Genomic DNA, 19,158 nt, shown 5'->3' on the forward strand with positions numbered 1-19,158 from the left:
CTTCAGAATGGGAAGTTGAATATGGATCAATCCCAGTGGAAGTACAAACCAAATGTTTAAATACAAAACAAGATTTTCTTTACAAAGCCCTTTCAAACCCATGCTAGATATATAGCAAAGCCTCCTTTATTTCCCATCATAGCTTCTGTTCCCATATTGGGAAATCTAGAGATAGGCACAGAAAAACTGTCTTCACTGTCCCATCAAACATAGCTCTGTTCTCCCTTACAGCAAACGATCTCTCACAGGTCAGCCGATCATCTGACTGTAAGATTTGAGCTGGACAGTGATGACATTATCCAAGTAACAAATAGGTTTGGTTCTTGCTCTGTTCATTGGAAGCACACTTCTCAGTGAATTCCAGAAAAAAAAATCAGCCCCCTTATGTACATATAAAAAAGGTACAACTTCTGTTTTAAGTGACCACAGAAGACTTCTGAAATATGGGATGAATTTCAAATTGAATGAATTGCTCAATCAGGTTATCAGATGTCCACTACTAAATTAGTCAGATTCTCCCTTGCACTTGCAAAAAAAAAAATAACAGGTATAAGACACAGCCATTCCAATATAACAATGAAAAAAGGCCCAGATATCCCCTCATAAATCCACTAGTCTGATACCTTACTCCGCGTCTTCACATTAGTGGATTCCGTGAAGTGGTCTGCCTGGGTGTGGCCACTCCACTCTAAAGATGTCCCAACTTTCAAAGAGGCCGGAGGAACGGGCGCTGGCTCTACATCAGAGGAGAATAATATGTGAACTGATTCAATTTGTATCCTGCGTGTAGAACACCAACATTGGATTGAAGAGGATCGCTTGATGGAGGTATGTGTTTATTGTAGGTTTCTGATGTGGTGGGAGAAGACAACATTTTCTGAAGTTATTGTTCCTGGATAGGGTAAGTTCTGGGTACTTTCTCAGTTAGATGAGAAGTCCAATTATTTCTGAACTTAACTGGTTCACAATTTGGTTTTGTAAGGCTCAGAAATTCTGAACAGTTCTTCCCATTCAGAGTTGTGACCTGGATTATCAGGAGAGATCACAATTCCTATTAGCTGAATTCTCCATACAGGCCAGTAATACTCTAGTTGAGAGGAACAAGTCAGAGCTACTTAACATGACCCTTGGGATCCCCTTACAATCACCATTAGAAAAGACAGTTGACGAAGGGTGGAAATGGCTAGTACAAGAGGACATAATTTTAAGGTGACTGGAGGAAATTATAGGGTGGATGTCAGAGATAGTTTTATTTATACAGAGTGTTAGCACTGCCAGGAGTGGTGGTAGGAGCAGATATATAGGGAGATTTACGAAACTCAGATAGGAGAGAAGAAAAAATGGAGGACTATGTGGAAGGGAAATTTTAGATTGATCTTGGAGTAGGTTAAAAGTTTGGCACAACATCATGGACTGAAGAGCCTGTACTGTGCTGTACTTTTCTATGTACATTGTTCTATGCACTTACCAGGAGTTTCTGGCAAAATGTAGGATTCCGGAGTTCTCTCTGGCAGAGGAGGGGGAGTTTCTTCATCAGAATCTATGAAATAGAAACAAAGCAGTGAATTTATTTTGTTACCCAAGCACATCCTCAAAAATAACTTGAAGTCTCTATAAACTGCACAGATTAAATAAGTCTGTACTAACATCTTACTAAGGAAGGTTGTAGACTGTTGCAAGCTGTGCACCAGGATAGGTAACCCTGCTCCTTAGAGGAGTTATAGTATTGAACTTTCCTACTTTGGAGAGGCAATATAGTGAATATCACAAATGACCTGACTTGGTCAAACCAAGCAGAGTCCACTGCCAAGAAGGCCCACCAGCGCCTTTACTTCCTGAGAAAGCTGAAGAAACTTGGCCTGTCCCCTAAAACCCTCACTAATTTTTATAGATGCACCATAGAAAGCATTCTTCTAGGGTGCATCACAGCCTGGTATGGAAGTTGTCCTGTCCAAGACCGGAAGAAGCTGCAGAAGATCATGAACATAGCCCAGCACATCACACAAACCAATCTTTCATCCTTGGACTCACTTCACACTGCACGCTCTTGGAGCAGTGCTGCCAGGATAATCAAGGACACGACCCACCAGCCAAAACACTTTTTGTCCCTCTTCCCTCCGGGACAAGGTTCAGGAGCTTGAAGATTTGTACGGCCAGGTTTGGGAACAGCTTCTTTCCAACTGAGATAAGACTGCTGAACGGATCCTGACCCGGATCTGGGCCATACCTTCCAAATATCCAGACCAGACTTGTACTACCTTACTTTCCCTTTTCTATTTTCTAATTATGATTTATAATTTAAATTTTTATTATATTTACTTCGATTTGTACTTAAGGGAGTGCGAAACACAGAATCAAATATCGCTGTGATGATTGTACACTCTAGTATCAATTGCTTGGTGACAATAAAGTAAAGTAAAGAAGAATCTTGAAACACGGTTCAAACAAGTCCCATCACACACACAAACACATTGTCACTGTCACTGCAGTTGGGCACTGAGGTAAGTTTAGGCAGAATGTATATTCTGCTGTGTGCATGAATCAGTGATACAGAGATTGTAAGAAAAAGGATTTCAATTAAGTATTGTGGGGTGAACTCACTGTGGTAAAACAATGTAGCAGCCAATTTGGGTATAATAAACTCCCACATAAAGTAATGTGGTTATGATTGGATCATCTCTTTAACTTGTTATTTCTACCAGTGGGAGAGTCCCAAACAATGGTAAATAATTACAAGGTAAGGGGCCAGTGACACAATGCCAAGTTGCATAGAAAGTTCTTCTGGCTTGAGATGGTGAATCTTCAGAAATCTCTACCCCTGAGTACAGCATATGGAGCACTGGAGGTATTTAAAGAGGTAGAGAGGTTTCTGAAAGATTGGGGGGGGGCATGGTAGTACAGCAGTTAGCACAATTGTTGTACGGTACCAGCAGTCACCAGAGTTTGATTCCTGCTGCTGTCCATTTGCCCGGTGCCTGCATGGTTTTCTTCCTGTTGCTCCGGTTTTCTCCCATATTCCCAAGCCGTACGGTTTGGGTTAAGGTTAATGAGTTTTGGGCATGTTATATTAGTGCTGGTAGTGTGGTGACACCTGGGGGTTGCCCCAACACCATCCTCGGACCTGATCGTTGACAAATAATGACACATTTCACTGTACTTATTGATGTTTTGGTGTACATATGGAAAATAAAATTACTCTCTTTCTTTGTGGTCCATGTGGAACTGTCACAGAAGAGAAATTGAGCCCTGGGGTAGATCAGCCAAGCTGGATGGAAAGACATGACAGTTTAGAGGGGTGAGGAGATTTACTTCTGCTTGTATTTTAGACCTCATGATCATAAGATATTGGAGCAGAATTAGACCATTTGGCCCATTAAATCTGTTCCACCATTCCATGACAGCTGATTTTCTTGTGTTCATGGTTGTGGAATAAATACTGACTAGAAAATATTTACACCGAATAATGTTATGTTTTGATTTAAACCTAACAGAGGGCAGAAGAAATCATAAACCAGCTCCTCTGATAGTATAGCTGTCCATTAACTCAACTGAGTCAAAGAAAACTATAGCATAGAAACAGGTCCTTTGGTCTGATCTGTGCTGAATGATTTAAATTGCCGAGTCTCATTGACCTGCAGCCAGACGATAGTCCTCCATAACCCTCCAATCCATGTACCTATCCAAACTTCCCTTTAACATTGAACTTGAGCTTGCATGCACCACTTACTCTGGCAGCTCATTCCACAGTCTCACGACCCTCTCATGTTCCACTTAAATTTTTCGCCTTTCATACTTAATTCATGACCTCTAGTTGTAGTCACACCCAAGCTCAGTGGAAAGAGCCTGCCTGCATTTACCCCGTCTATACCCCTCATAATTTTGTAGATCTCTATCAAATCATCCCTCATCTTCGACATTTCAGGAACAAAGTCCTATTCAATATTTTCTTACAATTCAGATCTTCCAGTCCCAACAACATCCTTGTAAATTTTCTCTGTACTCTTTCAACCCTATTTACATCTTTCCAACTTAGACCTCACCAATGTCTTATACAACTTCAAAATAACATTCCATCTGCTGTACTTGGTACTTTGATTTATGGAGGCCAATGTGCCAGAAGCTTTCTTTACAACCCTATCTACCTGTGATGCCACTTTCAATGAATTATGGACTAGTATTCCCAGATCCCTTTGTTCTACTGCACTCCTCAGTGCCTTATGTTCACTGTGTAAGAGCTATCTTGGTTGGTCAACCAAAGTGCAACCCACTACATGGGTAACAGATGGATCTCCATATCAACTCTGCCCTGGCTTGCACCCTGGAGAAGTGACTACCAGAGGCACTACCACGATTGACGGAGGCCACACGTACTGATGTCAGGCTCACAGGTCTATAATTTCCTAGTTTATTTTTAGAGCAGTTCTTGAACTGGAATAAAGTTGCCTATCCTCCAATCCACCAGTACCTGACCTGTTGCTAGGGATGTTTTAAACATCTTTGCTAGGGTCCCTACAATTTCTGCACTTGTCTCCCACAGGGTTCAATGGAACACTTGTCAGTCCCTGGGGATTTATCCACCCCATATTTCCCCAAAACAGCAAACACCTCCTCTTGTGATCTGTATAGGGTCCGTGACCTCAATGCTGTTTTATCTCACTTCTATAGACTCTATGAGTATCTCTCGAGTAAATACAGATGCAAAAATAACATTTTAAGATCTCCCCCATCTCTTTTGGCTGCATGCATAGATGACCACTCTGATTTTCCAGAGGTCCAATTTTATCCCTGGCTATCATTTTGCCCTTAACATAACTGTAGACTCTCAGGATTCTTCTTCAGCTTGTCTGCCAGGGCAACCTCATGCCTTCTTTCAGTCCTCCTGATTTCTTTAAGTGTTCTCTTGTATTTCTTATACTCCAAAAATACCTCATTTGTTCCTACTTGCCTATACTTGTGATGCACTTCCTTTGTTTTTCTTAACCAGGGCCTCAAATCTCCTGAAAACCAAGATTCCCCAAACCTGTTATCTTTACCATTTATTCTGGCAGGCACATACAAGCTTTGTATTCTCAAAATTTCACTTTTGAAGGCCTCACACTTACCAAGCGCACCTTTGCCAGAAAACAGCCTGAACTAATCCACACTTTCCATATCTTTTCTAATACCATCAAAATTGGCCTTGCTCCAATTTTGAATCTCAACCTGAGGACCAGACCTATGTTTTTCCAAATTTACTCTGAAATTAATGGCATTATGGTCACTAAATGCAAAGGGTTCCCCTACACAAACTTCTGTCACCTGCCTTATCTCATTCCCTGATTGGAGATCAAGTATCGCACACTCTCTTGTTGGGACTGATTATGGAAACTTCCCTGAACAAATCTGACTAACTCTATTCCATCTAGTCCTTTTACAGTATGGGAGTCCCAGTCAATGTGTGGAAAGTCAAAATCACCTACTATAACAACCTTCTGTCTCTTGCAATAGTTTGCGATCTCTGTACAAATTTGTTCCTTTAAATCTCACAGACTGTTGGGTGGTCTATAATTTAGTGCCATTAAGGTGGTTCTACCTTTCTTATTCCTCAGTTTCACCCATTAAGTCTCACTAGATGAGTTCTCCAGTCTTTCTTGACTGAGCACTACTGTGAAATTTTCCCTGACTAGTAACGCCACACCTCCCCCCCTTTAATCCTTCCCACTCTGTTGGGTCTAAAACAACAGAACCCCAGAATATTGTGCTGCCTATCCTACCCCTCCTGAAACCATTCCATTAATGGCTACAATATAATTCCATGTGTTGATCCGTGTCCTGAGTTCAGTTGCCCTTCCTACAATACTTATTGCATTGGGATATAGCTCAGAACATTAGTTGGACCATCCTGAACTTTTTGATTCCGGACTTTATCTGAGGGCTTAATGACGTCTGTCTCCATGACCTCTCCACTATCTGTTCTGGCACTCTTGTTCCCATCTACCTGCGACGCTAGTTTAAACCCCGTCATTCACTTCCCACTAGGATATTAGTCACCCTCTAGTTAAGTGCAAACCGTCTCTTCTGTACAGGTCCCACCTTCCCAAAAGAGAGACAAATGATCCAAAAATCTGATACCAGTTCCTTCACCATCTGTTAAATTGTATGATGTTCCTATTTCTGGCCTCTCTTGCATGTGACATGGGTAGCAATCCCAAGATCACAAGCCTGGAAGTCATTTTCTTTAACTTAGCACTCAACTCCCTGAACTCTCTTTGCAGAACCTCATCACTCTTCCCATTCATATCATTGGTACCTACATGGACCACAATCTCTAGCTGCTCACCCTTCCACTGAAGAATGCTGAGGACTTGATCCAAGATGTTCTGGACCCTGGCACCAGTGAAGCAACATACAATCTGGGAATGTTGCTCTTATCCACATACCTCATTTCTGTTCCCCTAACAAGTCCCCTATCACCACAGCTCGTCTCTTCTCTCCCTTTCCCTTCTGAGCCACAGAGCCAGACAGTGCCAGAGACTTAATCGTTGTGACTTTCCTTTGCTACGTCATCCTCCTTAACAGTATCCAAAGTGGTATACCTGTCATTGAGGGGATGGTCACAGGTGTACTCTGCACGTTAACCCTTTTTCCCTTCCTGACTGTCACCCAGTTTCCTGTGTCCTACACCTTGGGTGTAACTACCTCTCTATATGTCCCACCTATCACCCCCTCAGCCTCCCAACCAATCCAGTGTAGATCTAATTCCATCTCCAACTCCTTAATGTGGAGTGTTAGAAGTTGCAGCTGGATGCACTTCTTGCAGGTGAAGTCATCTTCTCACTCAAGCCACTCCTCGCTGAAGTCTTGAGGAGCTTAAGTCTCAAATAACCACTCAAACACTGTCCAGTCCAATCATGGCCACTCCACTTACTATTTGTTCTTTCCAATCAATCCTGATTGCTGATTGGCTGCTGTTTAAACACCAAACTATAGTGAATCAATGCCTTTTGTACTCAATCGGTGAACCTGAGTAAGCTTCATCTTTTCACCTTCCCAGTCGCTGATTAGCCGCTCTTCAAACCGAGGTCCAACTGAAGGCTGAAATAGGGCAAAGGCATTGAATGAAGTCCTATGTTTGTAGTTTCTGTGGGGAGCGTGTGGTAAAACTTAATTCCAGTCAATCATCAGTTCAATTCTTATTGGGCATTTACAGTATCTTCTTGGAACAACTTGCTTTGTTGTCCAAGTGGGTTCAGGTTGGTGGGTTTGAGACTAACAGATGGGATTGAGTATGTAAAGAGTACAATGCAGGTATCTAAACTTATTTTCTACTTTGTCACCAATTTCACACAGGAAATTAGTGATGATAAAATAGCAGATACAACCTACAGGGACCTTCACAAAGAATTGACTGCTGCACTATCAGGATAGAGAGGGTAAGACTAATTTATACAAGCCAGCACACAAAAAGTTTGATGCAATTCCCCATCCATCCATTCCATTAACCACATTACCACAAAAATGGAGAGCACCCTCCTTCCTTCCATTCAGCTACATTTCAAAACCCTGTTCCTCCAACTTTATCACATTGAGTTGGTACAAATAATTAGTTTGTCATGTAACTTCAGAATGAAGTTATGACTCAACCAGACTGAGCCAGTCTCATGGACCATTCAGGAATCTGATGGCAGAGAGAAAGCTGTCCCTAAAACATCAAGTGTACGTCTTCAGGCTTCTGTACTGCCTCACCAATGGTGGTAATGACAAGAGGGTATGTCCTGGCTCATGAGGGTTTTTAATGATGGGTGTAGCCTTCTTGAGGCACCACCTTTTGAGGATGTCCTCGATGGCGGGGAGGTTTGTGCCCATGATGGAGCTGGCTGAGTCTAACACCCTCTGCAGCTTCTTTTTCAATCCTGTGCATCGGAGCCTCCATACCAGGCAATGATGAAAAGAATCAGAATACTCTCCACTGTGCATCTATAGAAATTTGCTCATCTTAGGTGACAACACTACCTCACTATTTCTCTTTTGTATTATTGATTAATTTAGCTATCAATCTATTATTGTAACTTACTGTAATAGTTTTATGTACTGCTGCCACAGAACAGCAAATTTCACGACATATTGTATGTCAGTAATAATAAATCTGATTCTGATTCCAGACTCCTTTCCTACAGTATTTCTGATAGGCTTCATGGGCACATTCTCAACATCAGACTTTACAATACTGCAATTGCCTTGCGTACTTACCATTTTCTTTCACAACTTGTGATTCAGCAAGGCTACGACGATTCCACCCTTCCTCCATGTGCTGGGCACTAAAGGGTTCAAAGTAACTTGCGCAGGATGGCAACTCACTATACTCGTTCTCAGACCTGTACTTGTTCGACACCAAACTGTCCAGGTGTTGGCAGATTAAATCTGGACAGGAGAACGTGCTGTCCTCTGCTGCCAAGCCAGAAGGTGAAAAATAAGGATCTTCGGTAGAATAGGTACTAGGGAAAATGTCCTGGGAACTAAGGTGCATGAAGGATTGGCTCCTTGTGTTTTTAAGAACATTGGTATTGTCTTCTTGAGCAGCTTCCCAATGACAGGGACTCCTCTTTTTTCCAACTGGCGGTAAGCTATTGCATTTGGATGAGGGAGAATCATTAGAAAAGATACTCAGCAATTCTAAAGAACCCAGGTGGTTTTGTTCTTTGGTTTCCAGTGATGCATTTGGTTCATTGGGATCCTGACTGGTGATGCTAAATGGATTTGATTTGGCCCTGGTTAAGTATGACTTGCTTGCAGACTCCGTTGTGTGATGAGGCAGTTGTTCCAAGTTCTGGGATAATATACCCCATGACGTCCTTTCAGTGGTCCTGTCAAAACCCAGGCTCATCTGATTCTCTGGCCCTCTCTCGGGAGGGCATCCTACAACACACGAAGGAGGGTCCTGAATGTGTTGAAAAATATCTTCACATTTACTGGAGCTACTGTTCGAGTCTGATATTATTCCATGAGATTGGCTGTGTCTAATAGGGAAGAATCCTGACTGATCCTCTGATAGCAAGTCCAGTGCCGTGAATTGTGAAATTTCCTCTTTTGATGACCTGCAAAGATAAGCATATGCAGTTAAGTAAATATCCTGGGCATTTAGTCAAATGTAACTAAGAAGCTTCTAAATTACTTTTTCGAGCTTTTATCCTTTCACTGAACTATTGTGAAAAATTGTAGTAAATCTAATGTTTTTTTTCTTGCCAATTGAAAAAATTCAAAAGTATAACAAATTCAAAAGCATGGTTAAACAGCAAACTCAGAAGTGACTTGAGTTGTCATCATCATGATGTGCTGTGTCATTGACCATGATCGTTCCTGGCAAATTTTTCTACAGAAGTGGTTTGCCATTGCCCTCTTCTGGGGCAGTGTCTTTACGGGTGACCCCAGCCATTATTAATACTCTTCAGAGATTGTCTGCCTGGCGTCAGTGGTCACATGACCAGAACTTGTGACATGCACCAACTACTCATATGACCATCCATCACTTCCTCCCATGGCTTCACGTGACCCTGATCGGGGGCTAAGCAGGTGCTACACCTTGCCCAAGGGTGACCTGCAGGCAGCTGGAGGGAAGGAGCACCTTACACCTCCTTTGGTAGAGACACATCTCCACCCCACCAGCAAATTATTTAGTTGTACCTCACTGAAATTATTTTCAAGACAATTGAATACCTTTGTCTAGCAAAGGGTTAAGTGATTTAAGTTGCTCTGAAAACACTGAAGATATAAACTAAACTCACTGCAGAAAGTCCATCTTTTCAAGCCTGAATATTCTTTTTCAAAGATGACATGTTATTCGCTAACTTCATTGAAAATAAAGTTAATTAATATTTATTGTCAATTATTGAAGATTGTTCTAGATACTATGTCTCTCTGACTCTGTTCATTCCAATGCAAAAGGCACAAGAGAACTTGGTGGGCAAAACAGGAAAGAAATGGAGGGTTGCCATTTTGGGCCAAAACCCTTCATTTGAACTGGAAAGGAAAGGGTAGATATGCAATACAAAGATGTGGATGGAGTGGGTGGAGCAAGGTGATAAGTAGAATCAGGTGAGGGGGTAGGGGGTGATAGGATGGGAAAGATGTCAGAAGATGGGAGATAATAGGTACGAGTAAAGGTGTGGTGATGTTGATGAAATATAATAGGAGAGGACAGTGCAGTGTGGAATAAAGGGAGGGAGGTGGGGGGGGGGATGAACTGATGGGAGTTGTGTGTGGGCAATGGGCTGATGAAGAGAGACAGAGAGAGGGTGAAGGAGTGGAATGGCAGGGAAATAGAGGATGTTTGGATCAGGAGAAAAGAGATCAAAAGAAACAAAAGGAAAACTAGGAGAAAATCCATACCCTCATCTAACTATCACCTCCCGCCAACCTGTTTCCAACTATCACCTGTGAGTTCTTACATAAGAAATAGGAGCAGGAGTCGGCCATCTGGCTTATCAAGCCTGCTCCACCATTCAATAAGATCGTGGCTGATCTGGCCATGGACTCATCTCCACCTACCTGCCTTTTCCCCATAATCCTTAATTCCTCTATTATGCAAAAATCTATCCAACCTTATCTTAAATATATTTACTGAGGTAGCCTCCACAGCTTCATTGGGCAAAAAATTCTAGATTCATCACACTCTGGGAAAAGCAGTTCCTCCATCGCTATCCTAAATTTACTCCCCCAAATCTTGAGGCTATGTCCACCCCTCAAGATTGCTCCCGCCCTTACCTCCACCTTTAAATACTGACCATCTTCCCCTTTCTTTTTAGTCCAGACTAAGGGTCTTGACCCAAAATATTCACTCTCACTGAGTTCCTCCAGCTCCTGTTGTGTTGCTCCAGAAACCAGCACGCATTCTTTTTTCTCTCCAATCTTCCTTTCCCGCTCCTTACTTCCCTTTAAGTATCTGATCTGACATTGCACTCATCCAGTATAACTTACACTGTCTCGTTCAGAGTCTAGTGTTTATTAATAGTTCTTGAAAATGACTGATTATGGACTGGTGTCTACTCAGTTTACAAATGCCTCTAGGTGGCGACAGGCTTTTATCCTGCAAACACAAGGAAATCTGCAGATGCTGGAAATTCAAACAACACACACAAAATGCTGGTGGAACACAGCAGGCCAGGCAGCATCTATAGGGAGAAGCACTGTATATGTTTCAAGCTGAGACCCTTTGTCAGGACTAACTGAAAGGAAAGATAGTAAGAGATCCTGTTCAACACCACCTGAATTGAACTGAATTCAGCTCAGTGTCTGGATTCACCCCCACTAGGAAGCTCCCATCAACCTATGCTTACCAGAGCTGAATGTGAAGTGTGCTGTATGTAGTTTTATAGATGCAGTAAATTCTAATTGTACTGGTCTACAGGAACTTCAAAACAAGCATCTGTACTTTATTGTAGTGCCAACAACTAACGTGCTTGTGTATTATCAGAATTAAGTCACTGATATATGTTATAAAATTTATTGGTTTGCAGCAGCAGTACAGTGCAAGACAATAAAAATTACTATGGGCGCTATATAACTTAACCACAATGGTTTTTCTTTGAAATACCTCTTTTTCCACAAATATAAAACACATACATTTTCAGTCTGTTAAAGTAGGTTTCTAACATGTTGAAGCTTCAACTTTGTTTGGATTTCAGGCAGAATAGTTAATATTGGATTTGAAGAGTGTGAGATCTCTTAATTCAACTCATTGACCTCCGTCTCCTTATCACTTGCTGACCCCAATCTACTGCTGGGGAAAATAAACCAAGATTCCACTTTTCTTGTTTCGTGCTCCAATCACTTGGTGAGCCTTTCTGGTTCACCGAATGATTGGAGCAAGAATATCTCTGACTGGAGCAGAAGATTTCTGACCTTCCCTCCATCTTTTACTGAACACCACTTCGGACTGCAGATTTGTCCAATCTCCCAATATCTGTGTTCTGAGCATCACACTGAATCATCGGTCTCAATTCTCGTGTTGTCTGAATTGTTTTTCTCTGTCTCTTCCAAATGATTAATGATTTTCTTTGAAATGCACCTCTCCACACTCTCTTCCAAATTAGGTTGTACCGAGTTCAAGTTGTTCAAAGTCTAAAATGGATTAGCTAATCTGGTTGAGTGAATCATGGAGTAAATTATAGTGTTAAAAGACTTTTAACCAGGTTAGATAATTAATGAATCATTGTCAAAGTGGAACTATCATGGAAAGTTCCTTCAAAATGTGAATGAAACTTTCCATTACATTGGTGGGTACATGATGGTATTGGAGAAAGTAATGAATACTTGTTACCAATACATCTCATGAATCACTAAACCAAATATCTGTTAGCTGTTTGTTCACTGTTTGATACCATCAACAACCTTATCAGCTCTGGGGATCGCCCATCCACTGCCACCAACCTCATAGTTCCCACACCCCGCACTTCCCGTTTCTACCTCCTACCCAAGATCCACAAACCTGCCTGTCCAGGTAGACCAATTGTCTCAGCTTGCTCCTACCCCACTGAACTCATTTCTGCATACCTTGACACTGTTTTATACCCCCTTGTTCAATTTCTTCCCACCTATGTTCGTGACACTTCTCACGCTTTGAACTTTTTCAATGATTTTAAGTTCACTGGCCCTCACACCTTACTTTCACCATGGACGTCCAGTCCCTATATACCTCCATCCCTCACCAGGACGGTCTCAAAGCTCTTTGCTTCTTTTTGGATTCCAGACTTAACTAATTCCCCTCTACCATCACTCTCCTCCGTTTAGCGGAATTAGTTCTTACTCTCAATAATTTCTCCTTTGGTTCCTCCCACTTCCTCCAAACCAAGGGTATAATCATGGGCACCCGTATGGGTCCCAGTTATGCCTGCCTTTTTGTTGGCTTTGTGGAACAGTCCATATTCCAAGTCTATACGGGTATCCATCCCCCTCTTTTCCTTCGCTACATTGACGACTGCAATTGCGCTGCCTCCTGCACACATGTTGAGCTCTTTGACTTCATTAACTTTGCCTCCAACTTTCACCCTGCCCTCAAATTTTCCTGGTCCATTTTCGACACCTCCCTCCCCTTTCTTGATCTTTCTGTCTCCATCTCTGGAGACGGCTTATCTACTGATATCTACTATAAGCCTACAGACTCTCACAGCTAACATGAGTGAATCTGCAGATGATGGAAATAAATAAAAACACAAAATGCTGGCAGAACTCAGCAGGCCAGACAGCATCTATGGGAGGAGGTAGCGACGACGTTTCGGGCTGAAACCTCTCACTACCTCCTCCCATAGATGCTGTCTGGCCTGCTGAGTTCTGCCAGCATTTTGTGTTTTTATAGACTGTCACAGCTACCTGGACTATTCCTCTTCCCACCCTGTCTCTTGCAAAAATGCCATCCCCTTCTCACAATTCCTCCATCTCTGCCGCATCTGCTCTCAGGATGAGGCTTTTCATTCCAGGACAAAGGAAATGTCTTCCTTTTTTTTAAACAAAGGGGCTTCCCTTCTTCCACCATCAACTCTGCTCTCAAATGCATCTCTCCCATTTCCCGCACATCTGCCCTCACCCCATCCGCCCGCCACCCCTCTCAGGATAGGGTTCCCTTGGTCCTCACCTACCACCCCATTAGCCTCCAGATCCAATGTATACTTCTCCGTAACTTCCGCCACCTCCAACGGGATCCCACTACCAAGCACATCTTTCCCTCCCCCTCTTTCTGCTTTCCGCAGGGATCGCTCCCTATGCGACTCCCTTGTCCACTCGTCCCCCCCATCCCTTCCCACTGATCTCCCTCCTGGCACTTATCCTTGTAAACGGAACAAGTGCTACACCTGCCCTTACAACCTCCCCCCTCACCACCATACAGAGCCCCAGACGGTCCTTCCAGGTGAGGCGACACTTCACCTTTGAGTCAGCTGGTGTGGTATACTGCGTCCGGTGCTCCCGGTGTGACCTTTTATATATTGGTGAGACCTGACGCAGACTGGGAGACCATTTCGCTGAACACCTACGCTTGGTTTGCCAGAGAAAGCAGGATCTCTCAGTGGCCACAAATTTTAATTCCACGTCCTATTCCCATTCTGATATGTCTATCCATGGCCTCCTCTACTGTCAAGATGAAGCCACACTCAGGTTGGAGGAACAACACCTTATATATCGGCTGGGTAGCCTCCAACCTGATGGCATAAACATCGGCTTCTCTAACTTCCTTTAATGCCCCTCCTCCCCTTCTTACCCCATCCCTGACATATTTAATTGTTTTTTTTCCTCTCTCTCTCTCTCTCTCTCTCTATCACTCTGCCTGTTCTCCATCTCCCTCTGCTGCTCCCCCCCCCGCATTTCTTTCTTCCGAGGCCTCCCTTCCCATGATCCTTTCCCTTCTCCAGCTCTGTATCACTTTCGCCAATCACCTTTCCAGCTCTTAGCTTCATCCCACCCCCTCCGGTCTTCTCCTATCATTTCACATTTCCCCTTCCCCCCACTACTTTCAAATCTCTTAGTATCTTTCCTTTCAGTTAGTCCTGACGAAGGGTCTCGGCCCAAAACATCAACAGTGCTTCTCCCTATAGATGCTGCCTGACCTGCTGTGTTCCACCAGCATTTTATGTGTGTTGTTTGATACCAGCTGTTTGGATTTATTGCAAAAACCCATCTCAATCTCTTTTTTATATGTTTTTCTGTCAGACACAATCACATAATTCCCTCTTCAACTCAAATAATAGTAGATAATAGATAATAATAATAGATAGAGTGGACATGGAGAGGATGTTTCCAATAGTGGGGAAGTCTAGGGCCAGAGGGCACTGTCGAGGAATACAAGGACATCCCTTTTGAACAGAGTTGAGGAAGAATTTCTTTAGCCAGAGTGTGCTGAACCTGTGGAATTCATTATTACAGACGGTGGTAGAGGCTAAGTCATTAGGTATGCTTAGGTATGGAGGTTGATAGGTTCTTGATTATTATGAGTGTTGAAGATTACAGGGAGAAGGCAGAAGGGTGGGGTTGAGAGGGATGATAAAACAGCCATGATGGAATGGTGGAGTAGACTTAATGGGCTGAATGGCCTAATTCTGCTCCTGTGTATTAAGTTGTACATCAACAAGGACTAGAAAGTTACTACTGTTCTGACAAAATATTAAATTGATCCTTTCAGGTGCAATTTCAGGTAACCCACTCCCCCTATGTTCCTTATTACCCAGCAAACAGTGGGAGTTTCTGCTAGTGGGAGACTCTTGAACAAGCAGAAATGGCTATAAAGATTAGGGGACAGTCATGTAAAAATGAAGACACATAGGAACTTCTTGAAAGTGTGGCAAATCTCTTGAATTCTCTGCCCTGGAGAACTGTGGAAGCTCCAGCTTTGGGAATACTTAAAAGAGGGGGGAAAACAGCAAATTAGTGGTAATACTGAACTGGAACATAGGAGAAGTTCAGCATATCATTCCAGGGAATTTTCATTCTTAAACTTACGTTAGGAACCACAGGTTAGATTAATGTACTTCAGTAATATGTCCCCTGATCCAGTTACAAATGCTACCTCACTCTGTGGCAAAGACTGCATTGCCAGTGACTGCATTGAATGGTTGAAATCCTCCCAGAATGGACTGGAGATATTTGTGATATCTCAAAGTAACACATACAGAATGCTGGAGAAAAACCCAGCAGATCAGGCAGCATCCACAGAAAGGGATTAAACAGTTGACATTTCAGCCCAAAACCCTTCATCAGCATCTTGCATGTATTACTCTGGATTTCCAGCATCTGCAGAATCTCTCATTTTGTAATATCTCAAGAGATTTTCTTTTGCCTCTGATGGGCAATGTTCACGCAGCAATGGAGCAAGTGGTATTGAAGGTTTCCCCTAATGGTCACTGACAATGCAAGCTATGCCACAAGAGCGGGGGTGACAGGTAACATATTACTGAAGCACATACATAGAACACACGGGACTTCACTGAAAGTCAAACATTTTTTGAGGATAGTACATGCTAACTTGCAGATACACAACTGAGAGAGAATCCCCTCTCCAAATACCCAATGGGTCTGTGACCATACACAGTACATTCTACAGGTTAGTGAACAGTTTGCAGCAGTTTTCAAAATGCCTCCGTTCTACAACAATTTGCAATTATTTGCCCCCTAAAGGCGCAATAAGGGTAAAATAACTGCAAAGACTAAAGACCAAGAAGGACTGTTCACTGACGATCAGTTTGAAAACCCACACATAGGCAGATTAGCAGTGAGAGGCACGCAGTGGTATGAGTTGACCTGGAAAACATAATTCTATTACTTGCTCTGCTCAGGAAGAGCAATACCTGACTCAGAGCGGGTCTCAAGATCTCTATTGATTGTCCCTATGCTACTTGTGATCACCATCCTTATGGGTTTGTGCTCACCACTATTAGAAAATAATCATCAGCAAAAATCTGCAAGCGCATTTGCAATTTTTCATTTCCATTTCTGACCACGCCACAGTAGCGTAGCAGTTAGCGCGATGCTATTACTGCTCGGGCGTCGGAGTTTGAAGTTCAATTCCAACATCATCTGTAAGGAGTCTGTACGTCTTCACTGTGGAATATGTGGCTTTTCTCTGGGTCCTCGGGTTTCCGCCCGCGCTCCAAAGATGTACAGTAGTAGGTTAATTGGTCATTGCAAATTGACCCGTGATTGGGCTAGTGTTAAATCGGGTTTGTTGGGTGGTGCTGGAAAGGCTGGAATGGCCTACTTCTCACTGTATGTCTCACTATCTAACTAAATGGTGATCGAATGGTACAGTTGGTAGAACCATTGCCTCAAGACACTGGCGACCCAGGTTCAATTCTGACTGCTGCCTGTGTGGAGTTTCCATGTTCTCTTTATGACCACGCTGGTTTCCTTTAGGATGTCAGGTTTCCACCCACATTCCAGGCATTAGTAGCTTAAAGGGCCATTGTGAACTGCACTGGAGGTGCAGATCAGTGGCAGAATCTGGGAGTAGTTTAAGGGAATATGGGGGCAGTATTGTGGGTTTAGTGTCATTTGGTGCTCAGTGGTTGGCAGAGACTTGAAGGACTTCAAAGCCTGTTTCCACGATGCATGATTCTCTGCTCATTCTCTCCCCACAGAAGCTACCTGACCTGCTGAGTATTTTCAGTACCTTCTGTTTCTGTACAAGCCCTGCAGTGTCTGGACAGAGGAAAGGCAGGCGAGGAAGGTTACACGAAAGTGCCTGTTATTTTTGTGTATCCGCTAAGAACTAAGGTGTTTTTGTGCAGCGTTGCCCTGGTGGAAGACTGCGACCTGAAGTGGAGGAGAGCATTTGCCTTGGAGAAACAACTTGAAACAGAATTAAAATACATAAAGTGCTGGAGGAATTCAGGAAGTCGGGCAGCATCTATGGAGAGAAATAAACAGTCAACGTTTCAAGCCGAGCTATTTCATCAGGACAGAAGATCACAGAGTGTCTTGTGATCTTGAACCATAAGGTACAGCTTTAGATTCCACCTGAAATGCTGAGCAGGCCAAGCGAGGGAGGAACCAAGGGGTTATTTCAGTTTAGTGAGAAATGCTAACTATTTCTGTCTCTACAGAGCTCTTTGCCTTGCTGTGGATATCCAGCAATTCCTGTTATTATTCAGGCTTCCAGCATCTGCAGAATCTTTTCTTTTGGATTTAGCCTACTGGTATGAACAGACACCATCTGGACAGTTGGCAGAGTGACAGACTGTGACAGAATGGCAGTGCTGTTTTCCAGTGAAGAGACAGCTGCCTAGAGCTCTCTGCAGCTACTGCCAATTTGCTGGCATGGATTACTGTGGTGCTGCCACTACCTGCCTTTTAAAAGTAGTATCTCCATCCTGCCACTGGGTGGCGGTGTGGAGCTACATATCTACCAAAGGAGGTGCAAGGTGCTCCGACCCTCTGCTAGTCTGCAGATCACTCATGGGCAAGGTGTAGCACCTGATTATCCACCAACCACCCCCCTACCCCCGCCGGATCAAGGTCACGTGAGCCATGGGAGCAGGTGGTGGATGATCGTATCACAAGTCCTGGTTATACTGATGCCAGACAGACAATCTCTGAAGTGTGTTGTCACCCATCTTGTAAAGACACTGCCCAGAAGAAGGCAATGGCAAAGCACTTCTGTAGAAAAAATTGCCAAGAACAATCATGGCCACAAGACCATGGTCACTTACATCACTCAACCTGGCACATAACGATGAAAGAGATCCAGAGCCACAGTGACATGGATCTGAGTTCCACGGCAGCAAGCTGAGCCTACACTGCGGGAGCTAGACAAAAGAGGAAGAAAGAAGCTTATTCCCCTTTCCTTTCTGGTGCTGATGTAGGGTCTCAGCCTGAAATCTTGACTGTTTCTTCCTCTCCACAGATGCTTCCTGACCGGCTCAGTTCCTCCAGCATTTTGTGTGTGTTACTCTGGATTTCCAGCATCTGGAGGATCTCTTGGGATTATGATAAGCTAGACATGTGGATGTTTAATTTTAAGCTATAATGAAAGCTGAGGTAGCAGCCACTGAATGTTGCATTGACCCTGAGTGGAAATGTCCATCTTTTCTATGATGGGATCTGCAAACTCTTCCGAAGTGCCCTCTGCAGAAGGTTGATGCAAGACTCAAGAAGGTGGCAGGATATGCCTTCTTCACATTACCACCATCAGGAGGGGGTACAGGAGCCTGAAGATACACACTCAATGTCTTAAAAATGGCTTCTTCCCTTCTGCCATCAGACTTCTGAGTGGGACATGAACCCATGAAGACTACTTCACTGTTTTGATCTCTTTTTGCACTACTTATTTATCTTTAAATATACTTCTTACTGTTAATTACAGTAATTTTTATGTATTGCACTGTACTGTTATCACAGAACAACACGTTTAATATCATGCACTCAGTGGCCACTTTATTAGGTACACCTGCTTATTAATGCAGATATCTAATCAGCCAATCATATGGCAGCAACTTAGTGCATAAAAGCATGCTGACATGGTCAAGAGGTTCAGTTGATCTGACCTTTGAATGATTGGTGGTGCCAGACCAGGATGGTTTGCGTATCTCAGAAACTACTGATCTCCTGAGATCTTCACACACAACGATCTCTAGAGTTTACAGAGAACGGTGTTGAAAACAAAACAAAAAACATCCAGTGAGCAGGAGTTCTATGGGTCAG

At 43.2% G+C, this 19,158-nt stretch overlaps 1 protein-coding gene across 2 annotated transcripts in view; it reads right to left on the reverse strand.

The window, feature by feature from the left end:
- Nucleotides 1-19,158, reverse strand: part of LOC132381106 (tyrosine-protein phosphatase non-receptor type 22-like) — a 116,008-nt gene that overhangs the window by 20,576 nt on the left and 76,274 nt on the right. For both annotated transcript variants that reach the window (XM_059950334.1, XM_059950333.1), the window contains exons 13-15: nt 8,230-9,074; nt 1,469-1,540; nt 624-736 (exon numbers count right to left, since the gene is read on the reverse strand). In XM_059950334.1, coding sequence (XP_059806317.1) covers nt 624-736; nt 1,469-1,540; nt 8,230-9,074 — 1,030 coding nt within the window. The remainder of the gene's footprint in view (nt 1-623; nt 737-1,468; nt 1,541-8,229; nt 9,075-19,158) is intronic.

The sequence above is a fragment of the Hypanus sabinus genome, chromosome 25 (assembly GCF_030144855.1).
Source record: "Hypanus sabinus isolate sHypSab1 chromosome 25, sHypSab1.hap1, whole genome shotgun sequence".
NCBI classification, from domain to species: Eukaryota; Metazoa; Chordata; class Chondrichthyes; order Myliobatiformes; family Dasyatidae; genus Hypanus; species Hypanus sabinus.